At 35.9% G+C, this 21,609-nt stretch overlaps 1 protein-coding gene across 2 annotated transcripts in view; it reads left to right on the forward strand.

The window, feature by feature from the left end:
• Positions 1–21,609, forward strand: part of Pdk1 (Phosphoinositide-dependent kinase 1) — a 355,658-nt gene that overhangs the window by 253,965 nt on the left and 80,084 nt on the right. For both annotated transcript variants that reach the window (XM_090398374.1, XM_090398375.1), the window contains one exon: positions 10,394–10,630. In XM_090398374.1, the coding sequence (XP_090254500.1) occupies positions 10,394–10,630 (237 nt within the window). The remainder of the gene's footprint in view (positions 1–10,393; positions 10,631–21,609) is intronic.

Raw genomic sequence — 21,609 nt, forward strand, 5'->3', positions numbered from 1 at the left:
TCAAAAGCACCAGCTGACTTATTTGCCAAGAACTTTTGAAATGCTTTCTTCTTTTCCTTCACTGCCTCTATAAAAATCTGGCTGGCACATTATGATGGTAAGTGCCTGCTGGATTTCTGTTTAGGATACAAACTAATCATCACCAATGTCACATTGCAGCATATAGATGTACACACGTATTCACATGGAGAGAAGACTAATCGTGATATCTTCACACTAGTTCAGGATACAGGTATACAGAGAATTAACAAGATGTGATCACTATTTATTTATGTGCAGGACAAAAATGAATTGTTATTATTATTATTATTCAGGACGCCGTGGAGTCAAGAGACTCATCGTGGGAGGTCTTTATTAGGAAAAACAAAGTCCATCATACCACTCCTTGAACTCATTGACCGTTCTTGCTCTATCCAAAACATGCTATGCAAGGCCAGATTGTCCATAGTAATGATTGCAGATGTATGATTTTTGTTCTTCTAAATGGATGGTTGCTGATCTGCCTGTCTGTCTGAAGCCATGTTCCAGAAACAGGGTACTCCAGTAGGGAGCTGATCTTTGGTAGAATGGATTAACTTTTTTAAGGACCTGACTATTTTTTCTGATGTGCCACAGATGTAGGGGATGGTGATGGCATTTTTGAAATCATTGTGAACGATGACCGAGGAATGAGGTAGAAAGTGATTATTTTTTTAATTCTGTAATCACTATAGCCATTGGAAAGGAAGATGTTCTGTATGTTGAGTTCGATTGAAAGAGAGTTTCCACTGGAACAGATTATAGGCTCTATTGGTTAGAGTTTTAATAATGCCATATTTTTGAGAGGGGTTGTGGGAGAGTTTGTGAATGTAATAAGCAGTGTGAATGGGGTTTCTATATGCAGTGAAGGAAAGGTTACCATTAGGAAGATGTGTTTACTAAGGTATCTAGGAAGGATAAACTATTGTTTTTCTTTCCCATTGTAAACTGGATTCTTGGATGTAGGCTATCGAGGTGACCAAGGAATGAGTCTAATGTGTGTAGGCCATGAGGCCAAATGGAGAACATATTATCTACATAGCTTAGCCAGATAGAAGGTTTGAGAGGGGGGTTTTTTCAAAATTTTCCATCTAGAAATTGGCAAGATGGGTGTGAGAAGGGGAAACCCATAGCTCTTCCCTCTATCTGTTTGTAAATTTTATTCTTCCAAGAAAAATAACCAGAATTGATGGCAAAGGGAAAGAGATCTAAGATATCAGAAGGAAAAACGTTTTTTAAGAGTGTTAAGGTGTCATTTAAGGGGATATTGGTAAACAGTGAGGTGAGGTGATGTCAAAGCTTCCCAATATATCTGTATTATTTAAGTTAGATTTTCAATCAAGGTTTTAAAATGTGTAGAGTTTTTTATATAGGATGTTGTGAGTCCATTGAGAGGGGTAAGAGAGTTAGCCAGCTGCTTTGACAGTTTGTAGTATGGTGCGTCAGTGGCATCTTCTATAAGTTTTGTTTGTGGGGGGTGGGTCTGGATTTTAGGATGAGAATCGAAAGGTTTGAGATTTTTTTGTACGGTGGCCAGGAAGATACTTTTTAAGTAAGTTTTTTCATTTTTTAACTTGCATTTTTGTGGGATCATGGTCTAGTGGGATGTAGGTAGTGCGATCTCAGAGAATAATCTCCATTTTTCAATTATATTGCTTGGCATTAAGGACAACTATGGCACTACCCTTATCTTCTCTGGTGATGATGATGCTTTTTTATTTCCGTAATTTTCTGATAGCAGCGAGTTGGCTGGAAGATAAAGTTGCCTCCCAAAAGTAATTTCTGATATCTTAATTTTTAATGTGATTCTGCCATTGATGCCATCAGTTCGCTCCCCTAATTTTTCTAGCATTCCTCATATCTGTGGTCTCTAGTCTTTGATCAGGTGCTTTATTTCTAACCCATCTCTCAGATCCATAACTTAAAATTGGTTTGAACACTGTCTTGTTTACTGCTAATTTAGTGTTTTGGCTAATTTCTCTCTTATTCCATATAAATTTATTCAACAATTCTACCCCTCAAACCAGCTTTGCTTATTCTGTTTATTTCTAGATTTAACTTGTCATCTTCACTAAAAATTGTGCCTAAATTGCCTAAATATTTTTCTTGTTCTCATTCAGAATACAGCTGGAGTTTTCTGTGTTCCTACATATTTTCAAGGTTTGTTTTTTTTTTATTGCTGATTTTCATGCCAAATTTATTACAGCTGTTATTCAATTTAGTTAGGGAATTCTGAAAACTTGGACTATATGTGTTTAGAAGTACAATATCATCTGCATAAAGCTAAAAGCTAAGTTTGACATCTCCAATCGTAAAATCAGGCCTAGTGCAACTTTATTTTAATGTGCATCCTTGTCTTATCCTAATTTTATATCATACCATCTTCCTGTATTCCCTTCAATTCTAATTGTTCACAAGTTAAATATAGACTGTGTATTGCACTGTATAAGGTTCTATTTACTCCATATATCTCTACTATTTTCAAAAGCTTTGCCCTGATCACCTTGTCATACTCCCATGATTTCTCAACTATTTGTCATAAACAAAAATCTGGATCTTGACAATGTCTGTTTGGCCTGAATCCAGCTTGTTCTTCTCCCAGTTTCTCTCTTCCACAATTTTTCTCAACTTCTTTTCAAGTATGCTTGTGTAAATCTTACCTAGAACATTTTGTAGAGAAATTCGTCTGTAATTACTTGAAATTTCATTTCTTCTAAACTACCTCACTACATCTTGGGAGCCAGCCTGGTTGGCTGAGATTAGCATATCTGCTCTCCAGCCAACAGGCTGTAGGTTCAAATCCTGCCAATGGCATGGATGTTTGTGATTGTCCTACACCAGTTACCATATGTACTGCTGTGACCTGTTTCCTGGTGCAATATGATCTTTGGTGTCTTTGCACCATTAAAAAAAAAAAAAAACATCTTGGTAATGCATGCACAAACTCAGCAGTTTAAAGAATATAAGAGGAAGTCAGATAAAACCCCATCAGGAAGGACAAGGATAAATATTTTGCTTAAAAATGTCAAGAAATAGAGTTCCAGATGAGGTAGCACAATTACAAAAAAGATGTTTGGGTTAAAGCATGAACTTATGGGATTACACTTAAGCAGAAGTGTAATCCCATATTGTATGTTATCATGCACAATACACACATGACTCACACACTGTAAATGTATGAAGACTTACAGCATATCATCAGTGCCATGTGTGTGAGTAAAAAGTAATGTTAGGAACTGTATAGCAGAGAGGATTGGGAATGTTTGGAAGAGATTCCTTCCATGGGGAATCTTGAATTGGAACTACTTCCATTTGGGCATGTAATTTTTTTAAAAAAGCTTAATAACAGTGATGCTTGGGTGCAGATAAAATCCAGTGCTCATTATGGCCACAGGGGATGGAGGGATAAGAATGTTTTAAGGGCAACAGGATATGGGTAGTAGGAACTGGAAGAAGTCCAGTATTCATATTGCCCCACAAGAACTATAGAACTAACCTCTCCTCCAAGCAAGATTCTGCTAAAGATTATTCTAAATAGGAAACCATATTTGAGGCTTCCCGAGTAACAGGCAGGTTTCAGGAAAAGCATAGTACCAGAGATGTGATCCTTTGCCTTAGGTAGATCATTGATAAGAGAGTTTAGACTGAATTTGTGTTACATAGACAACTCTAAAGCATTTGTATTTTTCTGAAATTTGGCAGGTAATGAAAGTGATAGGTTTTCACAACACACATCAAGTTGATGCTAACTTGTACAATGTGCATGAAGCCATAACGTGAACATGTGTAGGATGAAGTGATTTGCTTCAGTAGACAAGGGACTTTGCCTACTTTCTCTTATCTAATCATATCTATTCTAAGGATGTGAAGCATGCAGGACTGGATAGGCTGAAGACTGGAATAGTGCCTGATTGGTTAATCATCTGTGATACACTGATTATACAGTAGTTCTCTGTAATGACAAAGAAAAACTATTATAAATCCTTGACAGAGTTAATGAGTTCAGCAAGAAATGTGGACTTAGACTCAAGCCTAGTGTGACAAAGATTATGGTTCTTGAAGGAAATATACAGAGAGAGAGAGAAGGTCTTGAGAAACAAGTGTACCTTGATGGAGAAATAATGAGGACATTAGCATATTTTTTTTTTACTGGGGATCCATTTTACTGGGCATCAATGTGAAGAATTGCTGTTTAGAAGACATCAGAAGAAGATTACTTATAGCTAGAACAATACTCGGAGACATCCTTAAAGTCTGAAGGACAAAACTATCATCATAAGAAGAAAGCTGAGGATTCTGGATGCAGCTGTATTTTCAGTAGCTATTTGTGAATGTGAATATAATGAAATCGCTTAGAAAAAGGATAGTTGGTTTTGAGATATGGTGTTATGGGAAAGTGTTGAGGATTTTATACACTGAAGAGCAGACAAATGGATGGTTTCTAGAAAGGATCAGTAGAAGTTTAAGACTCTTTAAGAGCCCTGATAGCAGAAAGCTGAAATATTTTGAATACATAGAAGAAAAAAATGAAAGGACTCCTCAAAATAGTAATTATAGATAAAATTCATCGAAAAAGAGGAAGTGGTAGATCCTCATTAAGATCTGTCTGGAGTGACTGGTTTGGAGAGTTGAAGCCTCAAGAAAAGCCTACAATAGGCCACTGGACAAGAATTTGTGTAGTACATCACTGAGTTGCAAAGTGACCAGATGGCATTTGCTGATGTTCCAATGAAATTATGGATGGAACATTTCTTTCATATCTAGTTGGATACCAAATATTTCACTTACAAGTGACTCTTCTATATATCATCTATTGCACTCCTCATCTGCATTCTCAGAATGTCAGTCGCATCCCAAATCTTTGTCCCCACCCAAAAAAAAAAAAAAAAAAAAAAAAAAAAATGCCTTTGTTACTCTTTCACCATCCACTTTTCCAAATATAGGTTTCCATAGCACAATATATCTGTTTCTATGGATGCATCAAAGTTTCTCACTTTTATGTACCCATCTCCTTATCATCTTTTTATCCCAGGTGCATATCACTCTCAAATAAATTTTGCACTTTGTTTCCATGTCACACATCTCATATTTCATATACCATAGTTCTTTCTCTTGAAACTATCTGCTCTCTTCCATGACTTTAAGAATACCATACCATAACATGTTCTATCACTTCTTTCATATTCTTTTTTTTCCCTTTTTTCTTAGCTTATCACTTTCTCTTTCATTAATTCTTATCTTCCCATCCTCAATTTTTTCTCTACCTTGCATCCATTATTTTATCTTTTGCCTTATTTTTGCATGCCCTCATTCCTTTGATCCTTAAGCACCCCATGAAACAAACAGAATTTTTTTTAATATTATTTAGTTTATAAGTTTGTGCATTGTGATAAGTTAATTACTCTGATTATGTAAATTACAGCAACTTTCGCTGTAATTTCTAGACAAATCTTCCAAGCATTTGTCCAGATACAAATGGCACAAAAATGCCAACATTTGACAGCTTATACAAAAATATAATTAAGCTCTAATATAAATCAATTTAAATTATATCTAAGCAAGACTTCAGTAATCAAAGATTACATCCCAAATGTCTTGCTTGCAACATACAGAAAGGAATAAATGTTTAGGTAACAACTTTACAAAATAATAAATACCATTTACTAAAATAAAGAGTCAAAGGGCTTCAGTTCGGCATTGCAAAATTATAAGAATCAAATGGATATTAGATCCAGCATTATTTCAAAGCCAGATGTAGCAACTTTGAAAGTTTCGTATAAATAAGTTGACCAGAGAGCTTACAAGAATACACCTGCCAGCATTTATGAGTTGCTTCTTGCAACTTAGTATTGAAAGAGCGTTTTTGGTTTTAAGGTTTCTGCCTGGCCTCTGAAGAGAACCAACCAGTTCGAAACAGCTGTCAGGCTAGTGAAACCTTATCAAAAATGGACTAATTAGAAAGCAAATATATGGATGCCTGGGCAGTGTTCATGTTTTCTAAAGTAGTTCACACTAGGGCAACTCGTAAATTCTGACGGGTGTGTTACCGTAAGCTGTCTGGCCAACTTATTTTTATGAAACTTTAATAGTTTCTACATTCTGCTTTCAAATAATGATGGATCTAATATTCACTTGATTTTTCTAATAAATACCATATTATTACTTCACATTAAATTCAATTCATTTTTTTTTTTTTTAAATTTGTGGGATCAAAATCATAGTTTTGACCACTTGGTTAGCCTAGTGGCTATATGCTTCGCAACCATATGTCTGGGGAAGGAGTGTCCTAGGTTCAATTCGACGATGTGAGGAGCTTAAGGATCTTCGTCAGCCAGCCAAGTTAGCCAGTCTTGGGCGTGGACAGCAAGTTTTTTCCATCAATTTATCTAGGGTTTTTTTTATCCTGCAAGCAGCCAAACTGGCTCCGTGAACACACAGGATACAGCCATAGGATATAGTACTGCAAGGAAGGCAACAGGAAACCACCTTTCTCATAATCATCTCCCTAGTATGGTAGGATCAGAATTTTAATATAGATATCCTACAATTAACTACTGAGTTTGCATAATGATCTCATCATGCAGAGTGGTTGTGTCACTTCAAGGTGAATGTTTATAGATATACTATTGGACTGGTGTCGAGGCTAGCTGGTGAAAGGACGTACTGTCGGAGAGCTCCTGAAAGATTTGTGATTTTTGTTGATTTATTAATATTTTGTTAGATTCAATTGTGTAATTTTAGTATATTATTGTAGTTTTATTAGTGTAGTTAGTGTACTAAAGTGTTTTATAACATAATCTATGTCGGGAAGTCGCCGCTAGAGGGATTCGTGGTGTGTAGTGTTCGTGAAAACTCCAGATAAGATAAGCGTTATTTTCAGTTATCGTTGATAAATTTACTTTAATATTGCGTAGTTTTGTTTGTCTTGCGTATCTTAGTGCGTCTGTTTGTGTGTTTTGGTGTTTATAATTTATAATTTGATAAAATACGTTACTAGTAAGTATGGCTCCAGTACGAAGGAAAATGGCAGCCAGTAATGATGGTTCGCCATCTTCTTTCAAGAACGGTAATGTAAAGGAGATGATTCAGTGTACTATCTGTGAAATGTACGCTTTGCGGAGTGTGGTCAGAGTGTGGTTAGATGATAATAAAGGAGTGAATGTGTGTAGAAAATGTAGGGAGAATGAGGAATTGAAGTGTATTTCGGATCGTGAGTGTGATATTTTTGTCTAACTTCAGAATGAAGAAAATAGGGATATGACAAGAAACGGCGAGGTTGTACCAGAGAATTGTGAGAGCGTGAATGTAGAAAGTGTGAACGATAGTATTAATGGTTTTACAGAGAATAAAAAAGATGAGATAGATGCAATGAGTGAGATCGAGTTGTTGAATGGTGCGATACAAAGGGCAAAACAGCAGCTAGAGTGTATGAGCAAAAGTCAAGTGAATTAACCAACCAATAATAAAAAGTATGACAGGAAAAATAGGCGTATGAGTGTGAACATGAACAAAATGAAGGATAGAGTGCTGTATGGAGACTCATTAGTACGAGGAGTGTTAGTAGAGGATTTGACAAAATCGTACCAACCTGGTGCGACCATAAAGGATGTAACTGAGTCTATTAGAGAGCAAAAGGAAAGGGTGAAAGAAATGATTGTTTTGGCAGGTACGAATAATTTGAAAGGAGATAAAATGGAAATGATAGAAGACCTGAATGAATTGTTTGAGGTATCAAAAGAAAAGAGTGAGAGAGTTAGAATGATTAGTCTTTTGCCACGGTATGACAGTGAAATGTTTAAAAAGATAGCCATAATTGCGAATGACTTTATGCGTGGGTTATGTATGACGAGTGGTGTGGAATATGTGGATGTGTGGAGTGAGTTCGATGGGCGAAAGGATCTATATAAGATGGATGGCTTGCATTTGAATGGTTACAGTGTAAGGAGACTTGAGAAAGTGTTGCTGAATGTAATGGATGTGCAAATTGAGGGAGGTGGCTAAAGGTGTGGAATTTTCAATTAAGACAGGGTACATGTGGAATTATCGGGCTGAAAAGTATGACAAGCTTAGGAGTTTGATTGGTTCAGTGGCATGGCATGTACAACTGCAAGGACTAGAAGATGATAGTGCATGGAAGGCAGTTAAGAAGTGTTTGCATGAAGCAATGGCTGACTGTATACCTAGAGTCTGAATAATAAATCAAGTAGAGGTTAAATGGATGAATAACACCATTAAGCTTGAGCTGCAAAAAAAGAAACAACTATAGAGGGAATTTAAGGAGAAAGGTGACCGGCAGGCACATGAACTGTATAAAGCGCAGGCCAGAAGGGTAACGAGTGTGGTAAGAAAAGGATTACGAAAGAACATTGACCATGCAGGCTAAAGAGAATCCTTAACAGTTTTTTAGATATATAGCAAGTAAAAGGAAAAATGTACATGGCAGAATGATTTTAAAGAATGCCGATGGTAGGGAGGTAACTGAATCAGTTGATATAGTTGAGTTACTGAGTGAGCACTTTGCAAGTATATATCATCCAGGTGGTGACATTGCAGAAACAATTAAACCAGTAGATTATACGGGAATTGTGGTGAATGAAGTGGAGGTGAGTAGTCTATTGCATAACCTCAATGTCAATAAATCCGTGGGATTGGATGGTATACCAGCTCGTGTCGTACGAGAAGCAGCTAAAGAATTGTCAGTACCCTTGACCATTTTGTTTAATTTGAGTCTCGGGTCTGGGTTAATCCCGAGGGGGTGGAAAGAGGGGGAAAATAGTTCCACTGCATAAAGGTGGTTCCAAGACTGCTGTTGTTAATTACCGACCGATTAGCATATCAGGAATCATTGTCAAGGTCTTGGAGAAATTAGTCAAGAAAAGAATACAGGATTGGATAGATGAAAATGGGATATTGTATGGGGGACAACATGGTTTTGTGAAGGGTAAATCATGCCTCAGTAACTTGCTCACGTTTTATAACACAGTGACGGCTGAACTGGATAGGGGGAATGGGTTTACAGTGATACTACTGGGCCTTGCCAAGGCCTTTGACAGGATACCACATGGAACCCTAATCAGTAAACTGGAGCAGATGGGGATAGATATAGGGTTGGTGAGATGGATAGGAGGGTGGTTGAAGGAGAGATACCAGAGAGTGGTTTATGCAGGAGTGGAGTCTAAAAGATGGCTTGTGACTAGTGGTGTGCCGCAGGATTCTGTTCTTGGACCACTGCTTTTCAATTTGATCATCAATGATATAGGAAAGGATTTGAGAGGAAGTGTTCACTTGTTTGCTGATGATGCAAAGTTGGGTAGAGCAATTGTGAGTGCACAGGATGTCAAAATTTTACAGGATGATTTGGATAGTTTGGAGGACTGGGCTAGGAAAAATGGATGTCAATTTAATGTGGCAAAGTGTAAGGTTATGCACTTTGGGGTGAAAAGAATAGCAGCAGTATATCGCATTGGTGGAATGTACTCCAGGAGATTGATGAGGCCAGGGATTTGGGAGTGTTGGTGGATATGGAATTGAAGTTTAAGGGGCACATTGCAAAAGTGACTAAATCAGCTCATCGAATCACTTGGCTTATGAAAAATACTTTAACATGCTGAGACAAACAAGTTGTTGTTCCTCTGTATCGAGCCTTGATAAGACCCCATCTGGACTACTGTGGCCAGTTATTGGCACCAGGGTTTCTTCATGATGGGGAGGAAGTGGAGGGGATCCAGAGACGAGTGACCAAGATGATCTGTGGAATAAACCTTATGGGAATAGGTTGAAGATTTGTGGGTTGCAGAGATTGGACGATAGGCGAAGGAGGGGTGATATGATTGAGACATTCAAATTACTGAAGGGTTTCTATAAGATTGATCCAGAAGATATTTTTAAAAATATTACTGATGGTGGGAGGACTAGTGGCCATGCATGGAAGCTGGGCAAGAGCGTGGTTGACAAGGGAGTTAGAGCTAGGTTTTTTACTTGGAGAGTGGTGAATGAGTGGAATAAGCTTCCAGAGTCTGTTGTGAGTGCTACGACCGTGAATGAATTCAAGGCAAGGTATGATAGATACTGTGTCAATGTCGAATAGTTGTTCTTGACATGATGTTAGGGCCTCCCTCGATGAGTCTGTCGACTCCTTGGAGTTGCCCGGAATAATAATAATAATAACAATAATAATAGAAACCAATTGATCTTGACATCTTAGAACTAGCCACCTGAAATAATATTGGTGATACTAAAATGCAATACTTGTGACTTTAATTACATCAAAAAAAATGATTTAATATTATTCTGCGTTTATATTGTTGTTTGTTTTCTTTATTTAAGAATTAAATGTTCCATTTTTGTCAGTCAAATATACTGTTAATTATTCAAGGTCCCAGATCACTTGGAGCCTGGGTTGGATGATAAACAGATGACAAGACTATTAGGTCTTGCACTTCATGAAGATGACGAAGATACATGCAACAAGTTGGCTAAGAAACCATCCATTCTAGATATTGAACCTGAGGAATTTTCACAGCGCATAGAGACTCAAGCCCAACATAACCCATGGAATCGATTTGTTCAAGGCAATCTAATTTTGAAACAAGGTTTGGTAGACAAAAGAAAGGTAAAAATCTCTGCTTTTCTTCCTCTATAGCAGCACATTTGTGTATTGATTTTAATATAAATCAAAATTGAAGTTTTATTCTTCCTTATCAGTTTAGAAAGATTTCATTTTTTGATAGTTCAAATTTGATTTCTTATTCCACTAGCTAGAACTCAGAACAAAAAACAAAATGTTGAAACTATAGTGTTGCATTAAATCTCAAGACTAAATCATTTTTATGCCAATTTTAATGTTTAGATGTTATTCACTCTAATGTTGATAATGATGATTGCTCATGTTGTTAGAACTGTGATGAAAGCAAACAATTTGCAGCATAAAATATAGTAAGTTATGTGATATCTGATACCCTCGAAATAAAGGTAGGTCACTTTTAGAACAGAGTTGTACTAAGGTCTGGTTTAATAAAAAAAACAGTTGTAGGACTAATATATATGTTAATTACAAGAAATGTGCATTTGTTTTTAATATTTCATCTATCAAAATAATGTTTTGTAACATTATGCTAGAATAAAAATGATCAAAAGTGTAATAGAACAATATTCATAACGGTGCTGCACTCTATAAACAACACCAGATGAAAATAAATAATTTGTTGAACTTCCTAATATTTCACTCAATTTCGAACCAGTATTATCCGAGTCCAAAATTGCAAATGTGGTAACAATGAAGTGCTTACTTATTTAGAGTTGTAGAAACAATTCAAATTGTATCTGCTGTCCTAATAAGGCATCCTCTGGGAGCCAATAACAGTGAAATCAAGTCATAAAAGTCAGGCTACATGTGGTCTTAGAATGATTCTCTCACAGATTGGCAAGTTAATCCATATTTGTTGAGGTTGGGATTTCTTCATTACATGATTCTGATTCTAAAAATAGTCTCCCAGATTTATGACAACTTTTGTACAGCCCAGTTATCTTCTTCTATTTAATCCTGTATGAAGGAATGTCCATATGTAGGTTAGGTGATGAAAATGCTACTGTAATAGATTGAAATATAGTTATATGTTAAGAACATTGCAAATATTCTGAAGTGCTTACTTATTTACAAATGATCCAAAAATGGTTATTTTAATATAATTCATTGATTTCATAACAAGGAATGCAAGGCTAGAGTAATATCTGGTTAAAACTGATTAAATTCTGTTTCATTATGGTAAATTATGAAGCTAACTACTGTGTTAGACTAATAACTTAAAATTTCATGTACAAATCAAGATAATTATCAATTTTTCTCCTTCATATTATGGTCATCATCTGGAGTACAGATGATGGATATATGATGATGATGATAGATAATGATATATATCCAGGGTGTACCAAAAGTCAGGGCCCAATGATCAATTTATTATATAAATACATTATATGTTCAAATTGCTTGCTATTTCCTTCTAAATACTTCCTTATTCATTTGACAGATGACCTTTAAGCATTCTCAGTAACATTTTCTCTTATGTTTGCAAATTTTAATGGGATTGTCTCCTTTAGATCATCTATTGTTCTGACTCAAGTGACATAAGCCACTGATTTGAGGTAGCTCCATATCTGGAGACCTCGGTGGCCATTCAGTTGGTCCACATCATCCAGTATTTCCTTGACAATGTTTCTGCAGAAAATTCCAGATATTAATTGAAAAATGTAACAGAGCTCCATCTTGCTGAAATAACATAGCTGCTTTTTCTGCCAGCAGGATCTCATCCATTTCAGGTATTAGAAATGTTGGTATACGAAGATAGGTTTCACCTGCTAATCTTTGGAAAGAAACATGGCCTAATTAATCTGTCATCCCCCCCCCCCTCCACACACACACACGTATAGCAGTTCATACTGCAATTCTTGGATCATGTTGTACATGCTCTTCCATTAGCCAGTGTGGGTTTTCATTGGACCATTATCTGGAATTCCAATCTCATCGCCACGAATATCAAAATTCATCTCTACAAAACTATCAGTCATGCCATTTTACATATGGTGCCCAGACATAGAACATCAACGAGCAGTTAATATTATCCATAGCTTTGGGACAACATACCTTTGAACAATACCGAAATGCACATGGCAAGATCACATTCCTAATACTGTCATTTTTGAAGAAAACCAGCAAAGACCTCTAATTGAAATAATTTGAAACAAGTCGACTGAGATCAATTCAAAAAAGTCAACTGAGTGGTTAGGACACCAACTGAGAAAGCCACTTTAACTTTAACCTACATTGAGTGCTCTTGCTCTCAGTAGACCAACTAATGGATGTAAAGGAAGGGAAGACCAAGAAAACAGTTTGGCAATTGATAAGCAAATTTCTTTTTGAAGATGGGGCTCATGAACCATCTGAACATTTACCATTTGGCACAAAACAGAGCAACTTGGTTCACTTTCTTCCAGTAGACTTTATCTCCATGAGTTTTTGTTATATGAATATTTCTGTTTTGTTTGTTTTGGTTTGGTAGTTTGTTTTGTTTTGTTTGTACACATACACGAATAACTGATGATGCCTTTTGACTGAACTATTAAGTTGAAACACTGCTTCATTGCTGAACATACGTTTTTCAAGCTGCCTATGCTGCAAAAACCACTCACAGTGCTCCACATGACAGTCTCAGTCATCAGCTGAATATTGTGTGGCACCATCTTTGACATACATTAGAGCAGTGATTTTCAACCTTTTCATAATATGGCACACCTAGACTAATTATTAAAAATCTGCGGCACATTAAAAATATACTCTTTTAATTTTTTTGACAATCTGGCAAAACTCAAAATTATTTTGAGTATTGAAGAATTAAATGAAGTTATTTGTGAATACACTTATCAAAAGATTAAAGCTAATTAACACATAATTTTAAACTGATTCACCAACCATAAGTTTTGTAAAATATAAATAAGGGAGCTTCAGGTGCTGATGGAAGACCAGAAACTAATAAATAAATGCACAAATTGCAACATTATTTCTTTCAGTTAATTTGTTTTCATAAATCTTGCAGCACACCGGTTGAAAATCGCTGCATTCAAGTAATCTCACTTCTTTCTTTCTTTCATCAATTTAGGTTACATGGTACAACAGCCTGAAAAAAAAATATTAGTAAAACATTGTGTTATTCATGTGGGGCCTTACTTTTACAGTCTGCACCAATCTGCATGACAATCCACACAGTATGGCAGTATTATTAATTTGGTCAAACATAAACATTGTTACCTTGTCCTCTGGTAGGGAAAAAATAAATTACATCAAAGCTTAAGTCCTGTTATTTATATGGGATAGATATCACTATCAGTTAAATCAAAAGCAGCGTTAGTGGTTTGATGAATCAATATCAAATTAGCCTAGAGTCTTGGAAGAATTTGATAAAGAAGTTATGTGAGGTGTGTGTGTGTGTGTGTGTGCTCGCATGCGCGCCATCCATATTTTTGAGATTTTTAGGACATTGTTGTTGAGATTGAATGGTTTATTAGCATTTCACAGGCTTCTTTAACTTTGCATGCATACAAAATTTTGGCAAATGGTTTAAGGAAGTGACTTTCCAATCAATCAGTTTAGACTGCTCAAGGCATGATCAGAAGGGCTAGATTTTCAATAATTATTAAATTTCATGTATCATTTTTTTATTTTTTTTCCCTGGACTAGAATCGCATGTCCTGTTTTGTCTATATACGACAAGTTACAAGTGAATTGAATTTGTAAAAAATCAATTTGTAAAGTGTTGTAAAAAATCCATTAAGCCTCCAACATGATGTCCTCACAGCAAGACTTTTTCAGGAAGGAAATGACAATGTATACTAAAATATTAATTAAAAAACTTTAATCAATACCTTCCCATATTTCGACAATGTTACATTACCATCTTCTGGGAACATAAAACTATGATATGTGCATGCAGGCTCTAACAACGAGCAATTGGGGCTGAAGAAGACAACTGAAGTTGGTCCTAGAGTCCTAAAGGTGCCCCATAGCAGGCTAAATTGAGTTGTCTTGGCTGTTGGACTGATGTTCTTAGGATGCAAGCTTCTTCCCAAATTTGGGACAGTCTCATGCACCCAAATTTGTTGAGGTTTGGAAAATTTTTTTAGAGCTGAGGCTGATTCCAGCAATAACCTTTCAGTGTAGTAAAGTGGCCTTCTTCCAGCATGTTCTGTGGTGGGTATCTAGTGTATGGTCAAGAAATCCTGAGTGGCTGTATTGGTGAAACTGGATGCAGTCTTTGTGTTTGGATATCCTAATATTAGCTGTCCTGCCTGTTTGGCCATAGTAGACTGCAACAGACCTGGTATACTCCAGGTAGGTCTAGGGGGAAGTGACTGGTCTTTAGTGGAGTGGATAAAGGATACCAATTTCTTATATGGTTTGTAACAGGTAGTCAGGTCATGTTTTTTTAGGATTTTTGTTAGATTTTTAGACTTGCCCCAAATATATGGAATGGTGATAGATTTAGTATAATATCTGTTATGAAGGGGGGGGGGGGGTTAACTGGTTTTAATATTTTCTAGATTTTGGGGGGATTGGCTACAACCCCCCAAAATTTTGTACTGGTTTTATATATGACTATAGCCTCATCTGCATATAGTAAAGAGCTGGTCATAACAGTACTTCATGATATAAACTACACCAAGAGAAAAAATATACAATTAATTTATTTAACTTCTTAATATTTCGCAGGTTTTCTACTCAACATCTTCAAAGCACAATTTACAACTCTAACAAGCACACAATGTCCAACTAGTCATTATGAGGTTTAATTGAATAACAACAGCACAAATCAATAATTAAACACATTTTAATCAACCTATATTTTGTCTCAGTTACAAGACATCATCATGGAAACAATATTAAAATTACAAAAACACACAAAATTGAACAAAACAGTAAGTTGAAAAAAAATAAGAGTGAAAGTGTGAAGTTCTATGAGGAGGTGTCCTCTATGGGTGCTGTTTGGGTTGGAGACTTAAAAATTAAAGTTTCCAAAATCTTGCCAAGTTTAATACAATCATATTTATTAAGATTAGGTTGGTTTTTTTTAAAATCTGCTACTGATTCTAAAAAAAAAAAAATCAAATTTGTATTGTGGTGAAGCATAGTAGTTTTCTTCCATTTGATTATGTGCAAGGTACCCAAGGCATCGGCAACTAGACCTGACTGAACAATAAAGTGGCAGTAGATGTACTTTTTATGTTTTTCTAGGTGTATGTTTGCAGATCTTCCAGTTTGATCATAATATGATAAGTTGCAAGAACAAGAAACCCTGTGAACACCTGGAACAGAGAGAGGAATTTAAAGGATCCTTGGGAGAGCAGATGATGGCAGCAGCTTCAGATAAGGTTTGAATGCAATGTAGGCATTGTATTTTTTTTCAAGTTCTTGCTATTGTTTCTGAGGTTCCCTGGATATAAGGAACAATTAATTTTTTTTGGCATTATAACCATTGGACAAGAAGATCTAATGAATAAAGGAGAGTTCAGCCTGGGTAGAATAGAGATTGGAGGCTCTATTAACAATGATTTTGATAACACCATATTGAGGAATATAACAAAGATCTGTATTTAAGTTTTGTCGATTTGGAAAAGGCATATGACAAGGTGCCAAGAGAGAAGCTATTCAAAACGCTGCAGTTATATGGTGTCAATGGGGCATTATATCAAGCAATACTTAGTCTTTATTTGAGATGTAAGTCAGCAGTTAGAATTGAAGGAAGTACAGGAGGTTTAATGTTAAATCTGGTGTGAGACAAGGATGTACATTATCCCCTCTGTTATTCATTATCTATATGGATCACATTATGAAGGAATGTGGTATTAAACCTGATATCAAAATTGGAGATGTTAATGTCAGCTCTTTGCTTTATGCGGATGATGTTATACTTCTAAATAAATCCGCTACAAGTCTGCAAGATTCTCTGACTAAATTGAATAGCTGTTGTAATAGATATGGTATGAAGGTCAGCAATAAAAAAGACAAAGACAATGAAAATAGGCAGAATCATTGAAAATGTCAACTGTGTTGTGAATGGAGAACCTGTGGAACAAGTAAAACATTTCAGCTACTTAGGCATGATTTTTACTGAAGATGGTAAATTAAATATAGAAATAGACAACAGAATCAACAAAGCTGGTATGGTGGGAAGTCAATTGAATAAATTCATATGGAATAAGAAAGAAATTAGTCGGAACACTAAATTAGCTGTATACAAGACAGTGTTCAAACCAGTTTTAACTTATGGATCTGAGAGCTGGGTCAGAAGTAAAACACTTGACCAAAGACTAGAGACTGCAGATATGAGAGTCCTGAGAAAGATTAGAGGCGTGAACAGATGGCATCAATGGCAATATCATATTAAAAATGAGGATATTAGGAAAGAACTTGACATTGTCAGCATCCAGGAATGCGTTAGCAGTGCTAATCTCAGGTGGTATGGTCACTTAAATAGAATGGGAGAGGAAAGATTAGCAAAACAAGTGTTCTCTGCCAGGTTGGCAGGAAAACGATCCAGAGGAAGACCAAGATATAGGTGGATTGATACGGTACAAAGTGCCTTAGACGATAGAAATATAAGATCTGATAATGTTGGAGTCTTGACAAGTAACAGACTGATTTGGAGGAAAATTGTAGATAGGAAGTTAGTAATGATGTAATTTTTTCATGTAGTACTGTCATATCCTGTACACCCCTTGAGGGTACATGGCAGGAATTTGATGATGATCATATTGTTGAAAGGAGGGATGATTGGAAAGTTTGTGTATGTATCTGTTTGTCATTGTATGGGGGGGGGGGGGTCTGTAAACAAAGGGAGTAAAAAGGTACCAAGGTGGCTATTATTATTTTCTTTTTCTATGGTGAACTAGATTCTGTGATGCTATCTATTGAAATCGAGGAGAAAAAAGTCTAATGTATCTAAACCATGTGGCCAAATAGAGAACACATCATCAACATACCTTATCCAGATAGAAGGTTTGAGAATGGCAATATCAAAAGCATATTTTTCAAAATGCTACATATAATAATTGGCTGGAGAGGGAAATCCCATGGCTGTGTCCTCAGTCTGTTTATAAATGGTGTCTTTCCAAGTGAAGTAGCCATAATGCATGGTAAAATTAAATAGATCAAGGATGTCATGGGGAAAATTTTTTTCGAAAATTTAAAGTGTCAGAAAGAGAGATGTTGGTAAAAAGAGAGGCGACAGCAAAGTTTACCATGATATTGTTATTATCTAAAACTAAATTTTGGATGAGAGATTTGAAATGAGTGGAATTTTTAGTATAAGATTAAGAGTAACCTGTAAAGATTTAGGAGGTTAAGGATTTAGCTAGCTGTTAACTTAAAAGATCGAGAATCAGTGGCATCACTATGGGATGGAGAGGGTTATTGGGTTTATAAATTTTTGGTAATCTGTATATTGTGTGTGTGTGGGGGGGGGGGGGGGCTAAGTGGATTGAATTTTTTTAACTATTTCAGGAGGCCAAGTATTGAAATTTTTAAGAAGGCTTTTAAATGTGTATTTTGAGAATTGGTGGGAACACGATCCAGTGGATTATAAGTAGTATAGTCTCTAAGCAACACATTCATTTTCCGATTATATTCACTAGCATTGATGACCACAATAGAGTTAACCTTATCAACTGTCATCATTACTATGCTATTGTCTTTGTGTAATTTACAGAGAAAGGAGTTGGCTGTTAGAGAGAGATTTCTTTCTTCTGGGCAGCAAAGCTTGTGAGAGAGAATGTTAGCTATGTCAAGCCTGATATTGTTGGCAATGGTAGGAGGCAAGTTGTAAATGCTATGTTCTATATGCAGCATGTCTGAAGATGGAACTTGATGTGCTGTTACTCCAAAGACTAAGGACGCTAATAGCTGTATCATCGAGCCTTTTAGATGAAAGGTTTACGACAACTTGAAACAGCTGACTCTGCAGCTGAGAAAATTATTGCTGCAGATTGTTATATTTCTTAAAGTGTTTCCTCCTATATTTTTAGAAATTCTTTGTGGACTGATTTATCCGATATATTAGAACAGTCCAAAGTTCAGGATTAAGAATTGACAACAGTTATATCTGTAGAGTGTTAATGACTGCTTTAATAGCATATAGAGTAATAACATGTGTTATACTGAATTGTTCTTGCGGTAAAGCAAAGCTAGTGCACCTGTAGTTAGGATGAGCTTTAGAAGAGTGAAATTTAATCTTCAACTTAACACATGAAGATGAAATTCCTGTCTCTCTGCACCTTTTCAAGAAAGTTAGCCGGGTGAGTTTTCTTGATAAATGAAGCTTCCACTTACTGTAGTAGATTTGCATGTCATGCTACTCCATGTAGTATTAGCAGTTGACAATTTAGACTTATGTGCTAAAATATTAAACACGGCCAACCAGGCTGACCAAGTGGTCAGTGTACTCGTTCTCCAACCAACAGGCTGCAGGTATGAATTCAGCCTTGGGTATGGGTTTTTGTGGTTGTCTTTAGGTGAGAGATAAATTTCATTGCCTGGTATAAGACTACTGATAAAAATGGGGGAAGGGGGATCTTAGCCCACCTATGGCACCAAATGTACTATATGTTTGCAGATAACCTTTCGTTTGTAGTAGCAATATTAAAAAAAATAATAATAATCCTGTATTTCATTTCAGTGACTAAGACATCGTTAGGTAAACAATGTTAAAATTGTAAAAATACTCGCAACTTTTCCTCTTATTATTTTGCTCAATTTTGTGTGTTTTACAATTTTAATATTTCCCTGGCAATGTCTCAGTGACTGAGATAAAATATAGGATTGATTAAACATGTTTAATTATTTATTTGTGCCGTTTTTATTCCATTAAACCTTATGATGAATTCCAACTAAATCTAAATAGTCAATCACTCAACTAGAGTGTTGTAGAAACAATTCAAACTCTAACGGAAAAATAACTAATGTCCTAACAAGGTGCCTTCTAGGGGCTGGATAATCATCAAGTTAATTTGGATAAGTCAGACTATTTGGTCTCAGAATGATACTCCCCCCCCACAGATCTTTGGCAAATTAATGCAACCATACCTGTTAAGTTTGTAGGAGTGCTTCATAGCCAATGCTGATTTCAAAAATAGTCTTGCAGATCTATAGCTATGTTAAAATTCTTGCAGGAAGAATGAGGTGGGGAGGAGGATACATACAGTTAGGATGTAGGAGTATTATCTATTTTATTCGGATTGTAGCCATTGACTAAAAAAGTACTGCAAAGCTGCCTGAGCTCACTTTCAAGGGTTGTGTTATTTGAACAAATAACCCTTGTATTGTGCATACGTGTTTTAATGGTGCCATACTGTTCTGTTTTTTATTAATTTAATTTGATTAATTAATTTTTTTTTATGTGGCTCCCACCCCAGGAAGAATTCTATAAACCTATAGTTCATTTGTACTCTGGGTGGGCTAAGGATTTTTTTTCATTTTTATTAATTTTATATATTTTTTTTCATTCATTTTTTACATAGTTTAGGAGCCCTGCTCTAGAGACCAGACGTGAAATTTTTTCAAGCCACTTCAGGCCTCTCACACTGGCCAGTGAAATTTATCTTCCACCTAAAGACAGTTACAAACATTCATGTCCATATTGCGATTCAAACCTCCAACCTGTTGGTTGGAGAGCGGATATGTGAATCACTCGGCCAACTGGTCCAGCATATATGTGTGTTAGTGATTGATAATGCATATACCTTACTGTATATGTTGGGTTTTCCCTAAATAGAAAAGGTTAATGAGCCATTCCATAGACAGAGACAAACTGATCGACATCCTAAACTTTAAAGCAATAGATTCCAAATTGTTGATAGAGTCATCTTCCACCTAAAGACAGTTACAAACATTCATGCCCATAATGTGATTCAAACCCCCAGCATGTTGGTTGGAGAGCGGATATATGAATCACTCGGCCAACTAGTCCAGCATATATGTGTGTTGGTGTGATTGATAATGCGTATACCTTACTGTATATTTGGGTTTCTATAAATAGAAAAGGTTAATGAGCCATTCCATATACAGAGACAAACTGATCAACATCCTAAACTTCAAAGCAATAGATTCCATATTGTTGATCTTCATTTCAAACTTTTACAAAGACACAAAAGCACTCATTAAACTTGAGTGGCATCCTCTGATTAAAGTACATCCATATTGAATGTTTTTAAGTGGCACAATTAAAATGAGCAAATTTTTGCTTACATAATTTTTTGACTTGTGTATGATTCCACTAAAATAAAGAGCTTATTTAGAGATTAAAATTATACTGGTTGAGATATACTACAACTGCTCAAAACAATTAGAGGATATTTTAGTTTCTGTTGGATAATTGTAAATTTCTGCAAATAATTATAACTATTGGGTACTTTATACATGAATAAATATTTCTTACTTATGGATAGGGTGTAATTGATGAGATATTGTTTAAATAATCAATATTTATTACAAATTTAACAAATTATACATTTTAGTGTGAAATAATTTTAACAAGAACAGCCAAAAACGCTTTTGTTAATTTTTAATAGGGTGTATGGTCTCCATTAACAGCCAGAACAGTAGTACATCTTGATGGCATGGATCAGATAAGATGATCAAACACTTCTTGTGGGATATTTCCCTACTCTTCTGTGAGAGCAATTTCAAGCTCTTGAAGCGATTGTGGTGGCACCAGTCAAGCAGAAACATGCCTACCTAAAGCATCCCAGGCATGTTCGATTGGATTATAATCCGGTGAATTGAATGGACAGGCAGGCCAGTTCATTCGTTCAATACCTTCTTCCTCAAACCATTCTTGTACCAAATTTGCATGGTGTGGATGAGCATTGTCATCCATAAAAATGAATTCTTGGCCAATTGCAGCAGCATATGAACGAACTATAGGTTCCAAAATCTCATTTCCATACCTTTGGGCTGTTAAGGAACTGTTTCTGATAAAAAGAGATCAGTATGGCCACCCATACTTATTCCAGCCCATACCATCAAACTCTCACCTTGGTGCTGGGATC

This window comes from Typopeltis vanoorti, chromosome 9 (assembly GCF_054136105.1).
Source record: "Typopeltis vanoorti isolate ZY-2024b chromosome 9, IOZ_Tvanoo_1.0, whole genome shotgun sequence".
NCBI lineage: Eukaryota > Metazoa > Arthropoda > Arachnida > Uropygi > Thelyphonidae > Typopeltis > Typopeltis vanoorti.